General features: G+C 41.2%; 1 protein-coding gene across 3 annotated transcripts; it reads right to left on the bottom strand.

The window, feature by feature from the left end:
* Positions 1-227: 227 nt before the first annotated feature.
* Positions 228-26595, bottom strand: ppp2r5cb (protein phosphatase 2, regulatory subunit B', gamma b). Of its 3 annotated transcripts, none has more exons than XM_084378470.1 (16): positions 26488-26595; positions 25867-25926; positions 21891-22056; positions 10221-10420; positions 6953-7063; positions 6754-6846; positions 6498-6628; positions 6342-6401; positions 6047-6155; positions 5888-5941; positions 5425-5595; positions 5175-5302; positions 4976-5077; positions 4632-4704; positions 4183-4299; positions 228-3023 (listed from the first exon to the last, which is right to left on the bottom strand). In XM_084378470.1, the coding sequence occupies exons 1-16, from the start codon at positions 26512-26514 to the stop codon at positions 2889-2891; spliced, it is 1737 nt and encodes a 578-aa protein (XP_084234596.1). In that variant the 5' UTR covers positions 26515-26595; the 3' UTR covers positions 228-2888. The 3 variants fall into 3 exon arrangements, with proteins under 3 accessions (XP_084234596.1, XP_084234597.1, XP_084234598.1); XM_084378471.1 differs by having other exon boundaries at positions 21891-22053; XM_084378472.1 differs by lacking the exons at positions 21891-22056; positions 25867-25926; positions 26488-26595 and adding an exon at positions 15120-15314.
* Positions 26596-27615: the final 1020 nt, after the last annotated feature.

The following is a 27615-nucleotide window of genomic DNA, read 5'->3' as shown; positions in this document are numbered from 1 at the left end:
TTTAGTGCTGTTCTTGTTTCCTCTGTTACTTCTTGGGTAAAATGTTGGATGTTAAGTCACTTTTGTTTATTTCAGACTTGACTTTGATAAGTCAGTTTTTTTGTGTGTGGTTGTGTGTGTTGGTTACCATCATCAGCCTTATAGGTGAAGGTATCATGACATATCAATACATCTTTTAGTGTTTTATAACACTCGAATGTGACCAATGATGACTCGCAGAGCAGTTGTTTTAGGATGAAAATATAAAACTCACATGTTCTCTTTATTTGCTGTATATAGATAGATGTACACCACTGGAGATTTGGTTAAAAGCACACACAAAAAGCTCATGTATGTAGAATCTCAACACATGTCTGGAGATGAAAAACAAAAAAACGGAAAAGATGTCGGATTACAAATAGATAAAAAACTATCCAAATTCTATATACGGTTTCTAAATGTAAATAGTCACATGTGTTGAAGTCTGTGCCACATACCAACTGTCTGCAGTTGCTAATAACCTCTGTATTCTGTACACTGGGTGATTTGTACAAAATAGGAAATCTACCATGTAATAATAGTTATAACATAAAATAAAAGTACATTATATGTACAATATTAGATGAAGCCATTTAGTATGAGACATATACTAAAGGACACTTCATTCTTTTCAGAGAAAAAGAAAACAAAGCTTATGTAAAACGAAGAGAGCTCCAAAGAAGCCAATATTAAAGCCATTTCGAGAAGAACAACAGTCACCAAAGGGGCAACCAGCGATCAGAGGATGTGGATCACTGAAGGAGTTTTGTAAAGGCCTGTGGTGAAAGTTGTTCTTCGAGACAAACATGGAGAGAACGAAACAACGCGACTGCAGTATTATTTACAATTTGCACATTCAGTTGAAACACTGATAGGGAGGTTCTGCAGGCAAAGGAAGAATAAAAACCACAACAAAAAGAACTTGCAAGCATCCAGAAGCAGATCAAACACGTGTCCAAATAACGAGCCCTGCAGGGTGGTGAGGGAGGGGTTACAGCCAGTGTGCAGGTCTGGGCAGAAGGGGTCAAACAATGGTACGAATCTTAAGCGGAATGGGACAAAAAGTCACGATGGGAGGCGATTTCCTCTCCTGTGCGCTCATCGACAGGCACCCAGGGGAGGTGAACCCACACACCAAGACAGACAGCATCACGGATTTCAATTCTTTACTATTTTTATTTTATTTTTTTTCAGTTGTGTTTCTATTTTCTTTCAAGTTTTATCAGGAAGTGCTTCATTTGCTTCTCCTCTCTAGCTTCCGACTACGAAAAAAAAAATCGACTTTGTAGCTTCGACAAGGCATGTGCTGGAGTCCAAGCGTCTGGAAGTGTGTCAAGTACGGACTTGAAACGCATCTGTTTTTGGAAACCAACGTTACGACTGTCTTTTAACATACCTGGCATTGTATTTTATGCTACTACTCGATTCTCAGTTGAGCAAATATCCCCTTAGACTATAAAAGGCACTGTGAAAAGAAAGGCTTAATGTTTGACCTCTTCAAACCAAACATACCTCACCTATGAAGCGGTCTAAACTCGAACAAGTGTTTTATAAACAAAAGGGTCTTGCTTGAGAAGAGTAGAAAAAAGCGATCGGCGCTATCAGCACAGTTTCTGCCCCCGTTTGACTTCTCTCGACGCGACACTGTGGAAATCCCAGACGAGCGACTACATCTCTCTGACCTCTCGTAAGCCTCACATATGAATGACAGCGGCTTGTACTGAATGTTAATGACCATGTTCGACACACTCCTACAACTGCTGGATGCATCGGGCGAACCAAAAATAAATCCCACAGTCCCCTCTCATGTAGCTGTCGCGGCAAGGCTAATCCCACTGACTTATCAAATGGATCTAAACCTGTAACAAACTCTCTGACCATTGTTTGAGCTGCCGACGCACACTGCCACCTGTGTGAACTTATTGCCTACACATTTAAGAGGGTCGTTTTTAAGAAAGGAGCAGTTGGCACCGAATCCGTTAAAAAACCCCAGAACCAGGACCTCTATCAGGTCAGGCCAGCACTGTTTGATGTTGTGATGCTTTTAATCCAGACACACTCTACTGGGAGTCCCAGATGACCCCGTCCTGATTAACAGAGCGATCAATGAATCTTCACAGCTAATGGAAAATGAAGAGAGGAAAAAAACAAAAGCAAGCTCCAAACAGAACAGGAAGTGTGTTCGACTCTGAGAGGAGCTCCTGATATACTATGTAGGAAAAAATATAAACAGCCGTCTTGTTCAAATGTTACGAGAAAAATATGAAATATATAGAAACAAATGGAGTTTATCTCATCGATGTTTTGTTTAAAAATGACACCGGAGACGTCCTATGTGGAGGTTAATGTGTGGGGCTCATATTATTTGTACAAGCACCTGACATCTATGAAGAAGAGGCAAGAAGAGAACTGCTCACACACATACACACACACAGAACAGAACACCTGAGAGAAATGACCAGAAGGGGGCAGCACAGCACCCCGAAATAAACAGTTGAGAGGACAGGAGAAGAGAAAAACGAGGGAGGGAAAGGAGACACTACAGTATCTTGGGTGAAGATCAGGGCATGGTGCGTGTCGCGGTCATGCAGGGCCGTCCAGCACCACAGACATCTCCGCTGGACAACAACCAGAGTGTGGGGGTGGTGGTGGTGACCGAGCACCGCCTGTGCCGGAAAAAAGCCGAACCAGGCTAAGATGTGCGGCTTTAGACATTTTCTGTGTCAGGTGGAGCTGGGACTGTTTTCAGTTCTGTGTTGTGCTGGGCTGGACTGGACTGAGATACCAGAGTCGTGTTGTTGTGCTGGCCTCTGGGGGCCTGTGTGGTGGATGCTGCTGCTGCTGGTTTACGGGGGATCCGGGGTGGTCTCTTAGTGGCCGTCGTGAGTTGTCAACATTTCCTCTGCCCTCCGGTGCAACTCCAAGGCCGTGACGGTGCAGATGTCCTTGGGGAGTTCTGATTTCCTCCGCATCAACGGGCGCTCTCTACGCTGGTCTCTTTGGATCTGGACACACGGAGATAACAGAACATTCAGCACCAACACACACTTCAACCCTTCATAACTGTCATTTCACTTTACAGGAGCTTGTCTGCAAAGGTGAACAGAAAAGTCTGGACATCCACATCTCACACTTAACAAGCACATAACAATGACATCAATGTGTTTGTCTCTTCCAGACTCGACTACTGCAATGCATGCCAGGCTTTTAGCATGTACTAAGAGAAGCGACCACATTACACCAACCCTTGCTGCCCTTCACTGATTAGAGTTTGTGAATAGATTTTCAGATTCTACTGCTTGAATGGTCTGACTCCTGCCTATATTTGATTTTCTACCTCCCTATGAGCCTGAATGCTGCCTGAGATCTTCTGGCAGGGCCTTACTCATGGTTTTCCAAGATCTTGACTCGCCACCTATGGTGACCAGGCTTTTTGCTAATGTACAACTTATAAAAAGCAGCCCAGTGTCCTTTACAGACATTAATCAAACCAAAAAGTCAGTTTTCCTGGTGTACCTTCTACATGTTTGCATTGTTTGTTATATTCAGATGTTTAACTGTGTCCATAGGTCAAACAGTAACTTAGGTAGAATCATTTAGTTTTTACTGTCTATAGTAGTAGTTCTTATCACCAGGCACAGTCTGCTTCACTCCATCCCATAAATAATTTCTTCTGTCAAGATGATTATTTAAAGCAGACATGGGTCACGTGATTCCCAAAGTTGATGTGCAGCCTTAGTGACACATCTGGATCTGACTGAATTGTTCTAAAAAGACATGTTTTTTCTTTATTGAAATAAAACCTTTCAAAAACAAACTTACAAAGTGCTTCTCAATATAAAACATATAGTAAAACATATAAGATACAGAGCTGAGTAGCATCAGTTAAGAAAAAAAACACAAGATAGAAGGGAGTTTTAAGGAGAGATTTACAAGAAGATACTGAGTTTACTCGAGTAAAATGATGTCGCTCACATATCAAATGAGAATCATTTGTTAATAATTGAAAAAAGCCACCTGATAAATAAAGTATAAATAATTACGTATAAATAAAGTATAAATGTTTCTTATTTATTCATCAGCTGCAGCACCTGCCTCACACACACACACAACACCCCAATATTCACTGCTATACTACACTATACACACATACACACTCCCAACCTGTGTGGCTTCCTCCTCCATTGATTTTTTTAGCGCGTTGACGTCATCTAGCAGCGGCCCGTCTGTCTCCATGTCCATCAGACCATCCTGACCTCCCGAGTCGATCATCATCAGAAACTGTACAGAGAGAAAAGAAGAGGGGGGGAACAACGGTTATAGGCAGCACACCGTACTCATGCACTCCTGCCTTTGACTTTAAATACTTAACCAATTTTAAGAGATTTTTACATTTCACACTCATTTTGGACCATTTGGACATATATGGAGCCTCTACCCGCTTCTCCAACTGTGTTTTTTGACTATATTGTTGCATTCAAAGGCCTCAGTATAATGGATTTTCGTTGTAATAACAGAAACATAAAATTGTCGTGAAAGATTACAGTTACTGAAGCATCAGTCAGTCAGATGTCAGTATTAATATATTACAAGGTTAAAATCTCTCCGCTCACCTGTGGGTTTGACTTTGCAAGATTCTCGATCTTAATCCACGCTTCTTCTCTCTCTTTCCATTTGGCTTTCTCTCTGAAAAACCCAACAAAACAGACAAAACCATTAGAGACGGCATCAAGAGGAAATATTTACACAAAGACACACTGACGTCATGAATCTGTTATGTTCAAAGCATTTATGGCCCAGTTTACTTTTCTAAATGACTCGCCTGCGTAGTCATTTTTTCCATTTCTAATGATGTTTGTGCGACGTTTTCTATGACGTGAGTGACTGTGTAAGAAGACCACGAGAGCTGTAGCTGCGCTGCAAAACTCGGATTTTTGACGTCTCAGTCGTCACTTACTTGCTTTTCTCTGCCCTGAACTGTTGGGTGCAGTCGTCGAACAGCTTCTGGTTCATCTCCATGAAGAGTTTCAGAGCATTGTAGATCAACCCATGGATCGTCCTGCACACAGACAATGATTACCACGGGTAACTTGATTTACGGACTTGGTAGACAAACACAAAGATAGACCTGAGGGACGGCCCGGGTGGTGACTCACTTGTTCCAGTGGGTCTTGGAGTTGCGGTAGAGAGATGGGAACATGATGGGTAGGATCTTGGCGGCGTTGTCACTGATCAGGCTCATGATGTACTCATTGTTCCAGTAGTACAGAGCTCGTTCTGCTACCTAGTTTAGGATAGTTTACAGCAGTGTTACATTACAGAGTCGACATTAGATGTGGGAAAGAAAAGAAACACGTGCGGAACAAACTAAACCACATGTAATTGTGTACTAGGATGATGTCAGACCTGAAAGTGAGGGCTGGACACACACTTGGCCAACTGTCTGAAGAGGGGCTCCATGACTTTGACGAACTCCGAAGGCTCAATGACGTCTAGGATCTCCTCCAGTTCATTGAGGAACATCACCTCTTTTGGACTGTGTGTCTTTGGCCAGTACTTTAACAAAGCCATTACCGTCTGCACACAAAGGAAACAAGGCTCATTAAAAAAGAAAAAGAAGATTGTACGGACATCTAATTTGTCCGACTAATAATGAACAAGGCAATCCTGAAGAAATAATGTGTACTTGACAGATCACATTGCAAGTCTAGTCTACGAAGGAAATTTGGAGAACCAGACTCTGGCAATGGAGTCCTTGAATTCAAACAGCCACTAACTGATCTTGAGCAGACAGGATATTGAAGGATATTGAAGGATAATTCAATCGACAATATTAACGGCACAACCCTGTTAATAAATCGTATCTTACCGGTTCTGTGAGGGTGCTATCCTTCTCTAAGAACTGTACCACGCAGTAGGCCAGCTGAGGGAGAAACCGAACATAATGTTTCAACACTGCAGCACTGTAAACACCGATGTTAGAAGATTTTGTCTATTGCTTAAAGTATAACAATATTTAAGGGGTTACCTGTGGGTGATATACACTCAGAGACTTGACTTTGTGTAACGGCAGCAGAACTTTCAGCAGGAATATCTTGTGCTCTTCTTTCAGTGGTAATGCAAATCCATTGATTATGCTGTGAAAAGAAAAGCGTTCATTAGATCAATAAGCGCTCGAGTTGTACGTAAAACTAATGGACTCCAGAGACAATCATTCTACTGCTGAAAAACATTAATGGAAATGAACCACAAAAAACAAAAGGACACCGTGAACCATAAACATCCGAAATGTTTTATGGGTGCACCTCTCAAAAATATCTTACCTGCCTAATATTTCCAGTAATTCTGCTATTCCATTATGGTGTTCAGTCTCATAAATGAACCTACAAAACAGCAGCACAGGGTTACATTTAACAAAACACACCACATTAGTCACAAGGACAACAGGCGCCGATGTGTCACTAATGTACCTCACTCACCTATAAAATATGTTATTAATCTGTTTCCTAATGTACGCTCGCAGGCCCAGGAACTTTCCATAGATGCGATGAAGAGTGGTCTTTAAAAAATCTCTTTCCCTGGGGTCTTCACTGTCAAACAGATCTAAGAGCTGCACACCGAAAAAACAGGGTTACTAAGAATTACAAATACAACTGAGCACCAAGTACAAAGCTCTATAAAGAAACACACTCAATCATCAACAAAATGCACACAAAAGTATCAGTACATGCTCACCTGCATTACAAACTTCTGGTCAATATACTTTTTGGCTATGTTTGGTTGAAAGTCTGGTGACTCTAAGAACCGTAGGAAGAATTCATAGACAAGCTGAGGAAGGAAGAGCAGAGGTTATAAGACTTTAATATACTCTCATTAGTTTACAGTGAAGAAGCAAGACTTTTGTCTCAGTGCGTCCGTGTCACTCTCTGTGTACCTGTAGATGTGGCCATGCTGCCTCTAGCGTGGGCTCATCTTCCTCTGGGTCGAACTCGGCACCCGTGGGGTTGGATGATGGCGGCAACGTCCTGAACATATTCACAGCAAACTGGGGAATAAAACAGAAACAGGCATGATACCGTGCTTCAACTGCCAGCACAGGTGTCAATTACAGATTTAGTTTGTTTTAACAATGCAAAATCTGAAAAAATATTGAGATGGAATCACTTGACAACAAAAGGAAGTGTCAAATTCTCTTCCAACTCTGGTATGGAAAGGCTGAGCGTGCCTGATAAGGCAGAAAAAGCAAGTCATTGCACTGCACTGACTGTGATTTAACATTCAGCATTAGCTTTGTACCAAATAAGACTCAGTGTGGAGTTTGTTTGATTAAAGCAGATAGAAGAAAGTCAGAATAAATTAAGAAAAATCACCTAATTTGAACTGTAATTAAGTTTTAGATGATGCTTGCCTGACACTGCTGAAAACAAGTCAAACTTAATTCTGGTGCACAGATAATATCTGTGGTCTGAAGAAGACACGGCCTCAACAGAAACAGAATGTACTCACTGGAAGCAGTATTTACATAGGATGCTCAACAAGTGACGGAGCATCACTGGTGCGTGTTTTAGTAAACACTCCTTTTTACCCACAATGCACACACGACAATAACCTTTTATGCAGCATTTAGCCAGGCTGAAGAAAAAACACAGTTGCTATTGCCAAACCTTGGTGAACAAAAGCTCTGGCTGTTAAATTTGTCTACCTGCCACTGATTAAATGTTTGCTTCTAAAACAGATGTGACGGCTGAAATAATGAAGCTGATGGGGAGACTCGGAGATCCATCAGCCAGAGTGTCTGACAAGCAAACAAGGTTATTTACAATCAGTAACTTGTGCCACACTATTACAACAACAAATAATCAACAGAGCTTTAGGGGAGTTGATGCTAAAATCTAAAGAGGAGAACATTCTTTGCTACAGCAGTGCCATGCCAACACAAACTTTAAGAGTGAGATACAGTTCAGTGGCTATTGTACTGTCGATTACAGTGCAAATACATGAAAAACACTTGTGCAAGATTACATAGCCCCTGCAAACTGGTTTATCTTCAGTTTTGAGAAACAACTTAGCTTATTTCAACGGAGAAAATGATTTCCAGTACTCCACTGCCTACAACTGTTCCAAGACACTAACCAACAGGAATACAGTTCCCCAAATGGATTTCCATTATGTTAACCCAACTTCATAAGCTGCCTTCAAACTGTTAAATGAGAATATCTTTTATTTTCTTTATGAAAAAGAGTGAATGAACATTTGTGTCTATGGTTGAATATTCCCTCTTGCCATATGCTTTTCTGAGATAGCAGCCTGTTTCAATGGCAATTCAATCCCCCAAACTGGGAGCATCCATCCATTTTCCCTTTCAGCCTATTCTCACTTTATAGGCAGCACACTTCAGATAGTCCCTCCAGAGTGCAGTCGACCAAAGGTTGAAACACACTCGCTCACCATCATGTTTATATTCTTAGCAGAAACCATTTCTTACTTCCCTCCACAGAGAATGGGTCTAATGGAACAACCGCTGTCGTGTCATCCAAAGGTCTGTTAAAATATTGTTCTAAAGCCTGAACACCAAGGCATCAAACATGGCCTGAAAGAACAAGAGCTTATGGGAGAAAATAATACATACAGCCTTAACATAAGAATACACTCTTTATTGCTGTAAACGAGTTTGTCGCGTCAATCTCCATACTTTGATGATGAAAGCCAGCAGTGGACTTCAAAGAGTCTTTGTCTCTCTTTGGCAGAGGAAAGGGGCTGCAAGGAATACGAGTATATTTTAATGCTGATTTGGCAGCTCTGTTGCATTTTCTGCTGATCAAATGAAGCCACGACAAGGAGGATGGGGGTACATTTGCACCTTGATCACCTGCAGTTTACCATGTGGCATTGAGGCAGGGCTTTGATTAACATCAAAGGCTTTTTAATTTGGCTTGGGAAAGCAAACCTGGCACCACGAACACATCCAGGCCACAACCTCAGAGGAGCACGACTCTAATAAATATACAGTAGGAGCTCAATGATAGCACGCTGAATACAGCCCAAAAGAATGAACAGGTCGAGATCTGCATAGGTAGGAGTTACAGGCAATTCACTGTAGGTTTCGTGACCTCATTTAGGTTGAAGGGACAGTTCACCCAGAGAATCAAAACAGTTTTTCCACTTAGCCTCAGTGCTTTCGATCCATTTAGATTGTTTTAGTATGAGTTGCTGAGTTTCGGGGATATTTGCCAGAAGGAGGTCTGAAACTGGATGGCACTGGCTTGTGGTGCTAAAAGCGCCAGAAATTTGAAAAACTCAAAAAAGCAATACCTCTTTCCAGAAATCATGACCTGATTACTAAAGATTACTCGCAGATCTGTGTGCAGTTTCACATTGAAACCATTTTCTTTCTGAAGGAAATGTGCATCTACTCATGGACAAGAGGCTAGCTAAGTAAGCTAACAAAGCTATACACATAAACTTCTAAGACTAACTAAAGAGCCAAAAAGAAAAGACAAAATGGGTCTAAAGCATTAAGTATTGCTGCCAGTTGAAACCACAGTATATTCTTTTCCCATGGGGAAGAAATAAGTGCCTTAACAAATAGCAGATCCTCATACGGAGGCTAATTGAATATAAAAGCAATAACTACATTCTACTGTGTCAAATGGCTCTTCATGGTCACATGCATTCAGTGATAAACAGCAGAGCCTTATTCACAAGACTGCGTCATAGAGCTTTACAGACAATGAAAGAAAATCCTTCTCACCTCAGTGACATGACAACTCAGGAGCTAATGTAGGCGACCATTCTTAAACCTTAACGACCTGCTGTGCTGCTACACTTATCTGAGCCAGACACACGAGAAAGGCATGATTTGCTTTATGAAGCTTATTACTGTAGGCTTGTTTCATAAAACTATTCACGCCGCCCTGCCGTTGCATGCGTCTGCCCTCCGGACAAGTTGAAGTTGACATCCATGTCTGTCCACTCTCACATAATATAGCCTATGTAGTGAAGACTGTGAAGGAACTTAATAAAAGCTTTTAAATAAATCACATGGGCGTTCTGTGGGAAACACTGCCTCACGGCCGAAATTACATACTGAGCATTTAAGAAATGTCTGCGAGCTTAAAATAACATAATATTAATGACTGTTAACCTGGTTGGATGTGAACACTAATGACCAAGTCTGTAGTTCAATGCCTCTAAATACTGACCATGTGAACCACCTCTGGGTAGATGGGTTCTGTGATGACGTTTCTGTTGTGGGTGATGTACTCCACCATCTCGCTTAGTGCCGCCCGTTTCACCTCCTTCCATTTTAGATCACTCAGTGGGTCCGAGACGAAATCGAACAAGACGCAGCACTGCCGCAACTTCTGGATGAACAACTTCTCCTGCTCTGCAGGGGGAACATCTGCAAGACAGAAACAGAAAGACGGTTGGAATCGACAGGTCTGCCATCATGTGTGAAGATTTATCAAGAAACAGGTTACACAGCTTATCTTTAAAACAAAGATAGTAACACTATACAAGCCAGATGCTGGACTAAAGTAATCCAAAACTGGACCAGATGATACCGGAAAAAGGTAAACTGGTAATTAGTCCCAAAAATCATTGTTCAAAGTCATTTTTTTCTCCCACCATCCCCTCTTTCGCAGTCAGTGATAACTTGTCCCAAAGATTTACGGTCATCAAGGTTCAGCACAGCTCTAATTTGCTGCTGTGGAGTTCGTGTGGTGACATGTAGAGACTGCATTTAAAGACTTCATAAATCAATAATAAAGCCTTTTAAAGCCAGCGTCACACTACATCAATCTTGCAGAGGCTCTAAATCTACCTCCAGGAATATTAAGCCACACCTGTGTGTGTGTATAATCATTAGCTTGCAATTTAAAAATCATTACACGTTTTTGTAGCTTCTGCACACTCACTGTCAATGAGCCAGCCTCCATTCTGTGCCAGTGTGCATGCATTATCCTCTTACAACAGCTGCCTCAAATAAATCAATGATTAGCACCAATCATCCAAAACACTTTTTCGCAATATGATGCACCATCAATTAATCAATCAAGTAAACATTATTATGAAATAAGACAAGTATTAAAATATAGAACTGCTCATTAAGGTATGTTTTCTGCTCATTATGGCAACTTTCAGGACCCCTCAACATAAGCTCGGAGCACAGGAGCTAAATGCAGAATCACCAGAGGGTTTTTGTTCTGCAATTACAAGTCTGCTCCCACAGAAGCGTTAGGGCCACGTAGTGCTTTATTAACAAGTAAAAGAGCTTCAGAGCTGTGCTAGACCTACAGGTAAACATGGCCATTTTGTTTGCTTTAAATCAGGTGTTACCGATTTATGGCTTTTTGGGAAGACCAGATAAGACACCATTACTATAATCAATAGTAGTAAAATACACTCTGTCATGCTGTAGGTTCTGCAATGGGACACATTGCTTTCACCGAGGTTATAACTACTGTACTTTCACACAGACAAATGTCAGTATCAGCCTGTCAGCAATGACAATAGACAAACAGCTTCTCCTGCAAATCATTTAGCCTCGCTTGGTCAGATTCCACATCTACAAAAAGCACCTAAAACCAAAAACGGGTGCAATGGTGCTCATTCATGTTTGTCACATTTGGATTTATGCCTTTTCACTAAATGCCACCTAATAAATCCTACCTATAGGGCAGCATGGGTTTGTTCATCCCAGCTTGTGATTTATGAGTCAGTCTCGTCTCCCCATTAACAATCTGCATGTGTACTGCACATCACCATGGTGACCACAGGCAGAGATGGGACTTTGGACCAGGGGGTGACCGGCCGCTCCTAATCAAAGATGTATGCAAGCTGCTGCTGCTGCTGCTGTTGTTACACTGGAATCATATGCTGCCGATTTGCTGTGCCCATCAGCTGCGGCCAAGAGATGTGTCAGCCAAACTGACCTCACGGATAATACCAGCTGGGAGTCGGGAGAATACCCAACACCGATAAGTCAGCACTTTCTACTACACTTAATATAAAGGTAGGTGTGTTGGAAGCCATTTGGTGCCATTACGTTGTCGTAAACTAAACAGAAAAAGAAATACATTGGAAATTTGATAAGGAATGCAACAGGTTTCACATAAAACACAGCTTTATCCTTGTCCAAGATGTTCCTACAAAACACATTCTTAAAACCAAACCACAAAGAACACAAAATTAGAAGAAACTGCTCTTATGATAAAAACGGTAATCAAGCCAAACCCTAACCCAAAAAAACAAAATCAGGTTGATTATATCAGAAACAGTCCTGACAACTTGCATGTCAGATTAAAATACTAATACTCAGCTCTTACATAAACCTGTACCGACACTGATCAGCTTGTGAATGCCATCAATCAATTTACTTTAACTTCACATCAAATACAGAACACGCGGCAAGCGGCAACATCAGATAGTAACAACTAGTTTAGGCCTGAATGAAAAGTTTTGCACCTTAGACATGAATCACATCACTGTGAAACTCCGATTCCAGATAAGTGATAAAAAATGAATTAAAAAAACAACCACCATACTGATTCTGTGAACCCACAAGGCAGTTGACAGGTTTGTCAAGGTACTTTCTCACAACAGGAAACAGACTAACACATACGACTTGCATACGTAGGAACACTCCTAACAGAAAATGGCCTTAGTTTTTCTGACATCTTTTTAAGTAACATTTTGCCACATTTCCATCGTTTATATAATCTCCCTTTTAGCAACCAGAATATTGAGCTGTTTTTTTTAAATCGTTCACTGGACATTTTATCTGCCAGCTGATATACTCCTCAAAACTCAAAACTTGTGTAATGTTTCATCATTAATTCGCAGTATTTTCTACACAGCTCTCTTGTGACTATGGCCTCTACAGCATGTAGAGGCACTGGTACAAACATCAGAGTTAATGCCAAGAAAAATAATAAGTTAATTCTAAGAGATCAAGTACAGTAGGTTGTGCACACTCCCACACCTGAGACTGGCAGCACTAACAGACGGACTTTCCCTCCACCTCCATGTTTCTGAGTCACAGCTGGTATTCAACACACAAACACAAAATGCAGCTACCTGTGTGCTCCCTGTACATGCAACATTTTCTTCTCTCAATCCTATCTATTGATTTCTTGAACCCATAAATACTTCTGTTTTATAATTCCTCCCAAAATGAGCCCTCATAAAAGCATATTCAAAACCTGGGTTTCCTGAGGTCGTGGATAAGGAATCGTACAACTTGTTCTTCAAGTGTACATCAGCCTTTAGGGCCATCTTGTGCCGTACCTTGAAACCTGGAGTCCAGCCAGCTGAATACAAAACATTTTTGAGTCTATATTCAGACTGAGTTGAGAGTAGTGACAAGTCTGTAAGTAGCGTTGCAGTAACATCATACTTTATTCCCTTCATCCAAAGTTTTGGCCACAAACAAGATCTAATCAACCGCATCAAAGGTCGAACAGCTGGCAATTTGCTTCACCCCTGAGCTTTGGCTACCACATCCGTGGAGAACCCTAATGGGGATCTGTTTTTGTTTCAGCACTGTGTTTATGTAAGACACAGCTGAGTATTTTCTTTGCTCTGTCTTCCTCTCCAACAAGCTGCCGTTTTAAACTATGAAGCTGCAATATAAAAAGAATACTTGTCACCACCTTCTGTGTCGGTTATTGTCGCTTACCGTTTCCCTGCTACAGGTCTGGCAGGTACATTATCTACAAGAGATATTAGGACCTTTTCGTTTTAGACAAGGAAAAAGAAAAGGTGCAAACAAATCTCTTAGTATTTATCTAAACAAACAACAAGAACAAACATGTTCAGTCCTTTAACTGTGGCGACGCAAGTTCATCTGTTCAAAAGCTAAATGTTTTTGGAAATCTTCAAGTTAAATACTCCAAGTGTGCCATCTGATTTTAGGTTGAATTCACCAGCACCTGAAAGATCTGTGCCTGTAACTAATGAACTGAAACTCAGGGCCATCCATAAGCACCTCATCTCATCAAACACCAAGTACCAAGAGGTCTACCAGCTCCTGTTACACAACAGCACTAGGGTTTCTGAACAGGCCTAAAATATTAAGAGACATGCTGTGCAACTGCGGACTTCACACACAGGCCTCTCTGCATGGATGGGCAAATAACCTTTACTCATCTAAAGACTCCAGCATGCACACAGGAAACCGGTCGTGGAAACAAAATACTCCCAAGCCCAAGCCCTGCAATAACAGCTGGTGAATATATAATTACCCGATTAATAAACTGGCAACACCTTTAATTATTTTGAACATACGCTGTGTCAATGTGGACATATGCCAACCGGTGCAAATTAGGACAGGTAGCTATATGTAATTATGTGGCTTTATTTATGCCAACAATTTTACCAAGAGAATGCCTTCGCAAGTCACAGCATGCGACTAACAGATAGGAGAACGGCTACGTGATGCATGTACATGGTCACATCGGTTTCTGGAGAGAAGTTGGTTGCAGAGAAACTGATGAACAAACATTAGCATTGAATTTGTTACACCATATGCACTATACGCTCACTCTTAGTCTGCGTCTAGAGTCGGTTTCCGTTTTACAAGCTAGAGACTTGCTGAAGGTCCCAGCTTCAGGCTCGGTACTCAGAAGCCAACGGGAGATTCAACAACAACGTGCGGAGCATTTCAGCTTGCACGTGTGTCAGCTGATACCACATATACAATACAATACAAAAGCACACACTGACAACAAGCTTTGACCTCACTTCCTATGACATCAGCAGCCTTGATGGGGGGATGGGAGACTCAAAACTAGCACTCCTTCTCACTCTCTCCTCGCCCTCCCTCCCTGACTCAAGCTTAGCTATGCACTGTCTTGGCAGAACCCTTCCTCATTGACATACAAACACAATCCCCCGCTTCCTCCTCCAAAAATACTCCTGCCACCAGCACTAAGAGGATAAATGCTCTCACTCTCTCACAGCAACTTTTAGAAAAGTCCTCTGACACAATAATTTTCTTGTGCAAAAATCCAAAGTATACTGCAACAATTTTTGCTCATTTCCCCCTTGAAAACACAGAAACACAGAACAAGCAGAGGAGGCAAATTTCCTATTCTCACCTCTAAAATGCATGAGGGCCACAGGCTGGAAAGGCCCATTGGAGCTCGGTGCATCCAGAACCATCCCACTGGCGGCTCTAGTACATGCCAACATCAGTGAGCTGAGGCAGGAGCGAGGGGAGAAGAGGGCAGCCCAGGCTAAGGCGAGGAGCCAGCCTCCATTTTAGCACGAACACTCGGAGCAGAAAATGAAGCTCCCCTGCTGCTGGAGGGAACCAGCTAGTTAGTGATGTCATACCTCCCTACAGCCGCCCGGTTGGCTGGCTGCAATCACATGGGGCTGGCTGTCAGAATACATAAACATGAGGGAAGGGATTGGCTGGTGGGCTGGGGGGAAAGGGGTGGGACTGTTACTGTGATTGGAGCAGAGAGCAGCTACATCTGTCAAGAGTTTTGAAGCACAAAACTACAAACAGACTCCAGTTTAACCCGTTATATTTACAAAATGCAAGAATAAGGCCAGGAAATATACATTACTATACAACATGTAGCCTCTGTGAATCAGAGGACAGGTAAAGTGACACTACTCATTTCTCATTCACAACCTAACATGACAACAACAAACCGCAACACCACAACCAGCACAATGAATTAATTACTGGAGTTCAATGCCTTAAAAAGGACACACCATAGGCTGAGGTTTGTACATGACAGGAGACTGTTTAACACCGTCAGACAAAAGCCCTTTGTATACGTGTGCTGTCTTTGTGTGCGAGTTTTTGCGTGACAGATGGCTCTCCAGGACCACAGCCTGAGCCCAGGTGTATGTGTATGAGAAACAGGAAGGCAGGAAGTCTCAATGTGAGCAAGACAGGATGTGCATATGTAGCGAGCAGCACTGTCTGCCTCAGAAGCAAAACCCTGCACTGTAAAGCTTTGTGGGAAGAGAGCACATCTACGGTGGCGATGACACTAAAACCATCATCACAAACTAAGTGTGATTAAACAATCCCCTTTGCAGCAAATCAAGCAACAATAAGATAATTATTTCTCGCAATCAGGGTAGAAAGGTTGAGTAATTGTGTGCATCCACCCACAATCACGACCTATACAATCACCAATCCCTCTGCGCACTGTGTGTCATCATGCTGCAAGGAGCATACATACAGACACATACACACACGTTTGGCCCGACTAAGAACCATGCAAAACCGTGCAAATGCAAAGCAGGGGGTGTTCATTGCATTTTGGAGTAGAATAACCTATAGTCCCAAATCTGTAATCAGTGCTTGCTGCACTATCACACATTCTAAGAGGGGCACTCCATAAAAAAAGAGCAAGCGAGACACTACTAAGCAAAAAGCCATTTCCTGTGCACTTTTTCTTACCCCATGAGGATTAGCATTTTGTACCAAAGACAATCCACACACTTTTTTATGTGAACAGAGCTTGTGTAGCATACTAACCTGAGTATCTGCTTCCTTTTTGTGAAGTACAAAGTCTCACAGTTTGCACTTTTATACACATTTGCACATTTCAAACTAGACAATTATTTTTTACTCCACATGAATGTCAGAGCCAGTCAAGATTTTAAAATGTGACATGCTAACAACTAAATTAATAACAAGCACGCTTAGTTTTTGAAAGGACAAGTCTTGTCATTATAATCATATTAAAGTCTCCTCTGTATGGGTTTGACATGCCAAAAAAAACAAAGAGGCAACAAACTTTGGTTTCAATTTAGTTGGGCAACTTTTACATAGTTTCAAAATCAAAGAGGTGTGTTTTTAAGTCAAAATACTTATCTACATTTACTTAATGTCGTGTAATCTGTGAAATGCATTCATTGCAGGGTTTTTCAGAAGCACAGCTGTTTCAACACATAATACCGTGTCACAGCTCCTCCCTGCGGGTTTGTACTTCTGCTTTAGAGGTGCGGGAGGTGTCTGTGTGGTTCAAGTCGAGACGTCATGTTTGACAAAAGCACCTAATTTCAATGGTCTGTTTGCATTTAGTCGTATGTGTCCCCGTCTCTTTCTGAGTGGTGGTGTTTTAGTGTTGTAATGTATTTGACTGATTGCAGAAAAAAAGTTTACATTGTTCCTCAAAGATTGTCACGATCGCAGCTTGATTTTGTGCAACTGGATGACTTAAGATCTCACTTATGTATCTGTGCTGGTCTTTTCATTTCTGATCATCAGATAGAGGGGCGACATCAGCTAACAGTTGATTTCTCAAAATTGTGTACTAGGTAAAATGTAAGGAAAAATATCATGTTAGTCAACTCTAGCTAGTAAGCTTACTCAGAACAAAAATATAACCCAGGATGATTTATTTCTCTGTGTTTCCTCCCTAATCAAACTCTTTCAGGTTTCTGGTTTGACCGGTGTTTGCTTCTGCGACACTGGCTGCAAACTGCAAACCAACTATTTGTGTTTGTCAGCAAAGTCAGCAACCTTGAATGCCTTCAGCTAGGCTACAAGGCAGAAAAAGGGACTGAATCCCAAGCACAACGATCCAGTGTGACAGAACTCTAACATCAAGTCTGTCCGGTCCTAATATATACAATATTGGGGTATTTCAGCAGCAGGGTCTAGTCTGAGCGTATAAAGGGCTCTTTCTTGCCATTCTGTTCCCTAGTCATGAGGCAACCTCCCATCAGAAGATCTGTTGTTCTGACCAAGACAAGACAACGCCAAACACACCCACTTGTTACAAATACTCTCCAAACGCTTCTTTGGCACATGCATTCGACAGGCTTGAGCATTTTTACTGTCTGTGCTATTTCTGTTGGTGGAAAGACAGCGAACTTGTGAGGCATCATGAGTCTGCTCCTGGATGAGATGGAGAGCATGCTGGCTCGTGTTATAGCAGCGCTTTCTCATAAGTCATCATTGATAGCAGCAGGCCAGTTAAAGTGGTTCATTCATAGGTCTGCTGATCTTCAGTGTCGTGATTCCTCTTTAATAAGCACTTAAGGCTTAAATCTATACAGCTGAGGCTCTTTTAACAGCAGCGGAACTTAATTTTCCCCTTAAGCAGCTTCCAATGACAGAAACAGCTTTATCTATATCCGAGATCAATTCACAAAGTGACCTATTCAAATTCAAGCCATGTTTATTATGGCTGCTCTGTATTTCTTTCGCATAAAGACTGCAAATATGCACAGTTCAGAATCTCCGCTGCCATTATATTGGGAGTTTTAGCACAAATGTTGGAAAAGTGGAAACAGACTGTGGCTGCGTGACTGTAAGCTGAACACACGCAATGGGAATCACCATAAATGCTGCGACTAAAATTGTGTAACATTACTGAGGAACAGTTTATAATAATTACAGTGTATGAAAAGTTGCCAATTTCCTTTCACACATAGTGAGAACTGTTGTTTTCAAATATTTTTATAGCATGACAGTAATTGTTATTGTAGGATATATACAATGCATACCGGATGTTTATCAAAGGGTATAATGAACAGTTGTGGGCACAAGCATTCGACAGCAGGTCAAGCACAAAATATGTTTGCATTTGAGACACTATTTACTTACTTCAACATTTCTTTATTCGACTGCTTTCTAACACTAGGGACTTTTACTTTAAAGTAGCAGTAAGTAGAGTAATGCCAAAACATTACAAGATATTACAGCTTTATCAACCTGAGTTATTTTTCTGTGTTTGACCAGGGAAGTCTCTCTCATGAGGTGTGGGAGTCTTTTCCTCCACCACCTGCAGGAGTGGGACAGGAAACCCTTCCCTGAATCCTGCCTTGCCCTTTTGCATCCTGCCAACCATGGTAAAAAAAACATATCAGCGTAAGTTTCAGTGTCATTTCAAGCCTTACTACCCTGCGAGACCTGGCTGTTAAGAAACTGAGCATTCTTGGTTCTGCATGTGTCAACCACACATATAAGTCTAACACACGTGAAGCAAACACATTACTAGTACGCTCACTGTTTAAAGCAAACAATATTACAGAGACTCTAATGTTTCTATGGAAAGTGATCTAGCTTCTGTAGTAAATGATGGGAATTGTTTCCCCATGTTTCCTTTAGTATCCCTCTCTTCCCAGTCCAGTGGATTGAATAATCACTGTGGTTTATCCAAAAACTTCAAAATAAATGTGTGCTGCACTAAATACAAGTTGTTACAAAATTTTGCAGATCCTATTCTATGACTTGTATTACTTGGCTTGTTAAACTTTAACACAGACAAAATGCCTCTGACTGCAAAAACACTTAAATTCATTGATTAGAATCCCTTTTTCCGTTTGTTTTCCACTGCTAAAATATTCAGGGTAAGTTAAATTACATGACCGTCTGGCTACTGAAATGTTTGTTCCAGTTGACCAACGTTACAGTAACTAAAAAATGTGATACTCTACCCAGCAGATGGCGACAAACCCTGTGAGACAGACGCTTCATGCAGGATAGCTCTTGCTGTACTAGAGAACACATACAGAGGCGACAACTGTTGTTGTTCTGGGCTTTTTGGCAAATACGTTTACACTTGAAACGAGACCACAACGAAATAAACAGGCCCAAGTGGAGCATTCATCTCCTGTTATGTACGTCTTTAAAACTGCCACGCTAACATATACAAATGCTAGGACAGTGTAAAAAGTGCTCTGGAGTCCCAAAAAACACAACTGCTTTTTTGTGGGGGGGAGTTCATGGGAAAGAGCCTGCTTCTGGTCACGGTTTTCAGTCTCGCCTCAGCCTTGTGGCTCTGCAGGACAGCCTGTCAGACATGTGTTTCCATCGGGAGGTGGCGAACATGCCTGGAGAGAAAAGAGGCCAAGCGAGGAGCATGTTTGGACAGGACTAAGTGATAACATCTACCGGGCCACCGTGGGATAATGTTTTGCAGAATGTTATCAAAGCTTTCATTGGTCTGGGAAATGAGCAGCTTTTTTATCAGAAATTAAGTCATTGGTTTCTTGGCAGAGTACGAAATTAATGGCTAACCAAGATAAAGACGCAGGTATATTTATTGGTAGGATCAACTCCTTTGTGAGTCAATAAAGTCTTATCCTACAGAAACAACTGGTTGGGGAGCAAATGGCACACAATAACACAGCAGCTGCTGTCTCCTTTAGTCACAGATAGTGACACTTTGTCCTATAAGCAAAGTCTTCCAAAGAATGAAGTAACATTAACTTTTCTCCCTGAAAAGGAATGCTGCCTTTGCTCTAAAGTGTTGTAACAAGATGATCACTGCAAGTAGGGTATTCAGACTTAAGAGCGAGGAAAAACAAAGCGACTCTTTTCTGAAGACAAAAAAAAAAAAAAAAGATAATTTGAAGGCATTTACATCAGTGGCAAACAGTAAAGTCTGTATTGAAAAAGGTCAGGCCTTTCCAATGGTGTATTTTACTCTCTTTAAATGGGGAATTGGCACATCTTATGTTCCGATGTACATGCCATCATTTCCAATTCAGATATAGGAACACAAGCTGCACAGTTAGTCGATTAATCGATCAAAAGAAAATGAGTTTAAAACTATTACAATAATGGATTTCTTGTTTCAGTCATTTTTCAAGCAAGAATGTCAAACATCTGCTGGTTCCAGCTTCTTAAATGTGAAGGTTTACTGCTTGTCTTTGTCATGTATGATAGTGAAAGAACAGTCTTTTGGTTTTGGACTGTTGAGGACAAAAAAAGCCATTTCAAGATGTCACTTCGGCCTCTAGGAAGCATTTTTTTAACAACTTTTTGACATTTTATAGACTTAACTTTTAATTGTTAAAGACAAAATCATAATAATAAAAAGCAGATGAATCGATAATGAACATTATAATTAATAATAATGAATAATAATTAGTTGCAGCCCTAATTATAACACTGTTTTGTGTTTAGTTTTCCTACTCTTGTCACAGAAAAACACCATGTACTGATGCTTGTGCATGTTTGCAACTGTTCACCTTATGAAACAGTGAGATCACATTCAATACAATTTAGGCTGCACCGCCAAGTTATATAATTAATTTTTGAGCACTGGGAAAAGGCAGAGGACAACCTGTTTGTGTGTTTATTCATGCATGCATATACAGAAACATGCATGGATAATGTGCCCAGGGGCCTAACGACAGCATCAATCTCTCGCTTTTCCATCTGGTGCTATCCTGGCACCGAGCTCTGACATTAAACATCGATATATATCTGCAAAGACCGACCAGTTTACGTTCTACATGGGGGGGGAAGAGAGGAGGAATAGAAGAATGCCTGCCAGACATTGCTGGTCATTGGCAACATCCTGAAACACAAGGACCATGGAATTAAAGCTTTATCTCTGGATTACCACTAAATATAGACGCTTGGGTTAAATCCAGCGCAAAGTCCATGCCATGTATGTCCTCTGTTTGTTTCCATGTATTGCGTAATGTCATGCTCAGCTTGGTATTAAAATGAGAATGATGCAGCAGAGGATGTTCGTAGGTATCACAGCTTGGAAAGAGTGAGTAAATAACTGACTGCGTAGCTGTAAGTATGCATATCTGTGAAGCCTGCACTTACCTGTGTCAAGATTACAGGGACTCCTTACCCCGCATGCCTAAAGGAAAACTCTGCTCTATATATAGCTTCTGGGCGATTTGTTGAGTCTTGAATTAAAGCTTCAAAACATTTTACATTCATTTTTTTGCCCACAAAATGGTAGTTTGTCTACAACTCCTAAATAAAGTACAGACCCTTCCAGCCTGGAAACAGCAGCTCTCCTAACGGTGCTTGCACGTATATACTTTTCATGTATACGCAACAACTCCAAAACTGAGAGCACTGGGCAGTGAGATGATTATGTGATTAGATGACAGGATTTAGTTATTGTACCAGTAAATACCTTTGAAAGCAGGCAGCTTCTGTAGCTCCCTGTTGTTGCTCAGGCTGAAGCGAGAGGAGCTCTGCCTCTTGTCCTTTTTGACAGGTGTCTGGGAACCTGGCTGCTTCCCTTTTAGCAGCTGAGTGGTGGGGGGAACACTGTTGCCAGTCTTCCTGTTAGAGCTCTGCTGAAACAAGAGAAAAACACCCACATTAGTGACACTGAGGCAGAGCAAGCACATGTGGTGCACTGGGTGTGAACGAAAGTTCAAGGAGGACTCTGATAAAACTGCCTGCATGTCAACACTGGCCGAGTAGCTTAAGCGCCATACACTAGATGGGACCTTTTTATTCTATTAAGGTATATCGCCACGAAAACAGCGTCACGCATTACTAAGGTCCTAAACTACATTTTACCCAATGGTGGAATACTATATACATGTTTATGCATATAGATATATATATATATATATATATATATATATATATATATATATATATATATATATAAATTATTAAAACAGTACATTTATCTTGGGACTCTTCAAGTTCGCACTGAAAAAACAAAACATTGTGATTTTCTTATCCACTCATAAAGCTTCAAAGCTGCGTCTCAGAAGACTTAAGAAACCCAGACGGGTTTGTAGAGCTGGATATAATCCTGATGTGGGATCAACTGAATGTGGCAAGTTTCTCACAGCTGGTCCCACCTGCCTGCTGGGATCCATTCATCAACACACACCTGATGGCACAGAGCTTACTTCACCAGATGCACCTATGGAGCTGTGTCAGTCCGAGTCACCGGGGAATTATTAAAAGTCATTTGAGACCCAGATGAAGTTGGCCACAGTCTGCAGCGCTACAAGATGGGAGCTTAGGAGTTGGGCCACCACCAAGCTGTCGAGGGAAGTGGGAAATAAAGCTGAGCTGCCCTCCATTACGAACTGGATTACATATTCATGTCATACAAAGATAGGAATTTAGTCCTTTACTTGTTTGATCATTAAGCTACATTTACATTTGTCATCCATGATTCTCTAATTTTACCGATTTGAATGTAATCACTGATGTTTGCCAAAAAGCAAATGAAGCCTTCCTATATATATATATATATATATATATATATGTATATATATATAAATGTTTCCTTCAGTCTCAAACACTTCTGGTTACCGTATATATGAGACAAAAGGAAGGGTGGGGGTAACAACAACAGCTTGCAGCGATTTCAATCTGTCACACGGCTGGTGCAAGAGTAGATCTGCTAAAAGGCTGCTGACACAAATCAGAAATATCGATTGCTGCTCATGCTTGATATTATCCAACAAAAGATGGGTGGGAGGCGGAAACCACAGTTTGACGAAAAAATGAATTTAGAAGATCAACAGCGGAGGAACATATCTATATACACAAGTACGTACACAAGTCTATGCATCGATCAGAAAACTTGTGTAACTTCAATCACATCAATAACAAAACATCCATGCAGGGTTAGTATTATTCTTGGTAAGGGAAATGTGCCTGTACATCTCTAAAAATACACTATTGTCTTAAAGGGATTAACTTCAAGCGCACATTTCTAATAACAATAAATGGGACAGTGTATTACAACAGCCACACAAACAGGTGGTGACCAGCCCTCACAATATGAATATTGAATGACGTGTTAGGAGAGGGGGGGGGGGGCGCACCTTTTGCTGTCAGCTGTCATAGCAGACCTGAAAAAAAAGGTCTTCAAAAGGATAAAGGAAGTGGAAATCTCTCCATAATGGTTCAGTGATGTTTCGATATGGTGATTACGGAGGTCATGGAAGAAGTCTGATCTGTTGTTAGAATCTGTTAACAGATGTATTTTATAATGGAAGAGAGGAAAAATCATGAGAATAGTGTTTGAGACCATACTGTGCACCTGGTCCCAATGAATGCCCTAGTTCTCTTTTACAAATGCTGTACATGACCATGCAGTGCAATAACGTTACATAATGATTTCCGCCAGATGTCTGTGTTATTACAGGACGAACACAACGTTAAACGGTTTTTAATATTGGCCGAAGGCTTTTGGCTTTCCCAGATGTGTTACCGTTTTTTCAACATTTCATTATACACCTTGACAGGTTCCAAAAACTGAGTGCAATAGCTTTTCATAAAAGTTTTTTCTGGCAATCTCATGTGAAATTCCTGCCTTGAGATGCAGAGTTTATGACAGATGGTAATTTCTGAGGCGCCAATCCTGTAGACTGGAATTTGTTCACATGTTTTTCATGAGTATATTCTCCTTGCAACATTTTATACATTGTCTTCTTGTTGGTATGACAAGAAATGTCCTTAGAACTATATTTTGATTGCTTCATGTTAAGTTTAAAGTCTCATATTAGTGTAATATTCAAGTCATTTCATCTGTCCCCTTGTTTATGAGTAGGTAGTACAGTAAGCATACATTTGTATCATACCATCTTCATTATATTTTCAAGATTTTATTCAATATAGGCATTTTATCCACATGTTGCAAAAATAGGGCTGCAAAATATGGTTAAATAAAATTATATTGTGATCATTTTGACAGATGTAATGACTGCGATATGATTCAAGATTAGTGGGAATGATCATTTTTTAATTACAATTTTCAGATTCACTCAATAAGAACTAAAATTATGAGGATGTGACATTCATTGGGGGCTGTACCAAACAAATGTGTTTTATTACCTTTGGAGAACAACATCTATAGGCCACTGAGTCTCTGCAGCGTGACACAACAACAGAACAGCACAGTCTTTGCAATTTGGATATTGCATTCGGGCATATTGCAATTACGGTTACATTTCGGTTGATTGTGCAGCCCTATGCAAAGTATTACGACATGTACATGGCAGCAGCATCAGAAAGCAACCTCTGTGAACCCAACTGACTGTATGGCTGGTGCCATAAACTGATGTCATCTGCAAGTAATTTAGCACCAGGTTATCAACAAACGGCAGTGCGAGTCATGAGAAGGGCAACCATGACCCAGGTACAACCCAGTCCTGTCAATGAATGCTCTGTACACCAACAGAAGACAGCAGCAACCAAAGATCCACAGCACAGTGTGTTCATGAGATTCTGATTTAGAGGAGTTCAGCCACAATTTCACTGATGGTAGCTTTGCACAACCGACTCCTCAATCAAGCGAGTACATCAAATGCCTCGAGCTGTGATTTGGTTCTCACTACACAGGATTACAGCTGCTACAAGACATCAGGAGCAGGGTATACTTGCACATCTAACCACTCTCTGAACCCGAGTGGTGTGTGGGCAAATCTTGATGACTTTTATGTGACAGAAGTCGAAAAAGCTATGGAGGATCAAAAACACACATTGCTTGCTCTGTGACAAAATGTGGCCGCAAGAAGTATGTTCAAAGAATCATGAGGTCTACATCAAGCAAGCCTTTCTCCTCCCACTCCACAGGAGGTTTTCTGTCCTCCATGTGAATGCCTGCTTTAATAGTCAACTTCATTTTATATAAAACCCGATATCACAAATCTGCTACAAAGGCACTACAGCCTATAGAAATACCATAGTTGTATCAACACCATGCTGACCCGTTTCAGTGAAAATTATCAACATAAGCTCTACACATAGTGAGGGTTATTATGGTGCATTTCAGACTTCACAGCCACCTCCTGTGATATTTATAAACTGTGATTCACATGATATACTGAGTATCTATAAAAGATTGTATCAGACAGGGAAAACAACGTGATACAATATCTTTAAATCACCAAGATTTAACTTCAAACTTAAGAGTAGTTTACTGATTTTAAGGGCATGGACCTTCCCCTGAATCACTGCAAAGGACAGCAATGGACAGCAATGGACACTGATAGTGCAGGGGTTGAGCGTGTAGATTCGCATTGCCACTGATAAGGCAGCCCTCTTTCAAACACTTGTATTATCAGTGGCATTTGAACTTGTGTGAGACGAGGTCCTACTGTCTTGCAGGTGGTTTACTGTGAGCCTACCTCATGCTCTGTATTCTCTTGTCCTCCACTCTTGCCCACTTTGCCAGACTTAGGGGTCTCCTGAAAGAAAGAAAGAAAAAAAAGGTTGAAGCACTGAAGTCAACTGGGACATCACCACATAAGTAGGTTGACAACACCAGTGAGCAGTCTATCAATGAATGCAGCCATGGAAGAATCCTTGCTAAATATAGCACGCCTGCCCACCCAGTCTCACACTCCTGTTTGAATACACTGGCAGGTCTGCTGCTAGCTAGCAAACGTTACTTCAAAATCAATCGCATTCATACGACCCCGGCTTTCAGCTTTATTAAAAAGACAAAAGTCCTTACATTAACACTTTAAAAACACACACACTGTCAGGGAAAAAAGCATTCATTAATATCCTAACGTATCTCACTTTTGATAACGCTTTCAAATAAAAGAGCACAGCGTACCAAGCGCTAACATGTTGGCAGGGTAGCGGCTAGCTGGTGATTACTGCTGGCTGGCTAACGTTAATGTGATGGGACACTGCGCTCTTTGCTAAACGTCTTCTCGTAAGACCGGTTTATTGATAAACACACTGAAATGCACCTTCACGCAAACTTTGCTTCCAGCCGTGGTAACCTTTCTCCAACTCACCTTGTCCTTTTTCGTTTTATTCGGCATTGTACACGCGTAGCCGCCCTTGCTCCCCTCTCGATTACTCCACAATCAAAACCTTGACAACTCTCAGGGCACCACACTGTAAGGCGGCTCCAGCCCGTGCTCGCCCTGTGATTGGCTGCTGCCCGTCAGCTGACCCCAACGGCTCAGACTGACGCACCGAGCATCAGCGCGGGGTCGGCGGGAGCCCCCTGCCGGTGACAGGCGGCTATTACAACACACGGTTACACAGCAGCAGGCATCATTATGATCAGCTGGGAGGAGAAAAAAAAGAAAAAGAGCTGGGGTGATGTGAAATTTAGCTTACAATTCATAAGCCTGAGTGTGTTTGGAGTTATTATTTCAGCAGAAATGTCAAAAAGTCTTCGGTCTAGTCATTTTGTGTGTAAATATCTGGATTTTACACTATTGGACTGCACAAAACAGACAATTTGAAGATGCCAGCGTGGGCGTTAGGACCTTATTTTCTGTGCACATTGTGTGACTTTCATATACTTTCTTATTTTTCAGTCGTTTGTTTTGTTTTGTTTTTCTCTTTCTGTCTTGTTTATTCCTTTGTTTGTCACAGTTCTCCATTAACACCTGTAACATATACAAATGAATTACCTGTGTAGGCTCATAGAAAATATTTGATGAGTGAATGTGGAACAGGGGTGCTGGGAATTGAGGGAAGACACAAGATAGTGCATTTGTGATTTGTATTCAGTATGCATTTATTGTTATATGTTTGTTACTGTACTGTTCTATGTAATGATCGTGGCTATCTTTAGATTTAAATCAATAAAAAAGACTCCTCCATCGCTCACATTATTCTAAAGCATGTAAGGTTTATCTACTAATTGCACTATGGCAAATTTTATAACCTCTATTTCCCTCTGGATGGTAAATGCACACAGCTTTCTAGAATATCTGAAGAGCTTGATAAATCCTTGAATACAGCAGCTGGCATCCTTGTGCTGCATTACTGCCATCTACTGGAGTTTGACTGTCACTCACAATGTCTGTCTCCCCCTTAACTGTACTCAATTCCAATTTTGCCAAATCCAATTCATTTTGTAGGGAAGCACAAACTGGGACACTTCAACAGGAGAGAGCCACTGATGC

Source organism: Pagrus pagrus, assembly GCF_965226575.1.
Source record: "Pagrus pagrus genome assembly, chromosome: 16".
In the NCBI taxonomy this organism is placed as follows: Eukaryota; Metazoa; Chordata; class Actinopteri; order Spariformes; family Sparidae; genus Pagrus; species Pagrus pagrus.
Note: the sequence above shows the minus strand (reverse complement) of the source record. Positions and strands in the feature narration are given on the sequence as shown.

Excerpts from the sequence above, each read along its gene's own strand:
- ppp2r5cb (XM_084378470.1), bottom strand. The coding sequence starts at position 26,514 with ATGCCGAATAAAACGAAAAAGGACAAG. Across the intron at positions 6,156-6,341 it reads TTACTGGAAATATTAGGCAG|CATAATCAATGGATTTGCAT; the intron begins GTAAGATATTTT and ends TTCTTTTCACAG. Across the intron at positions 4,300-4,631 it reads TTGCAAAGTCAAACCCACAG|TTTCTGATGATGATCGACTC; the intron begins GTGAGCGGAGAG and ends CTCTCTGTACAG.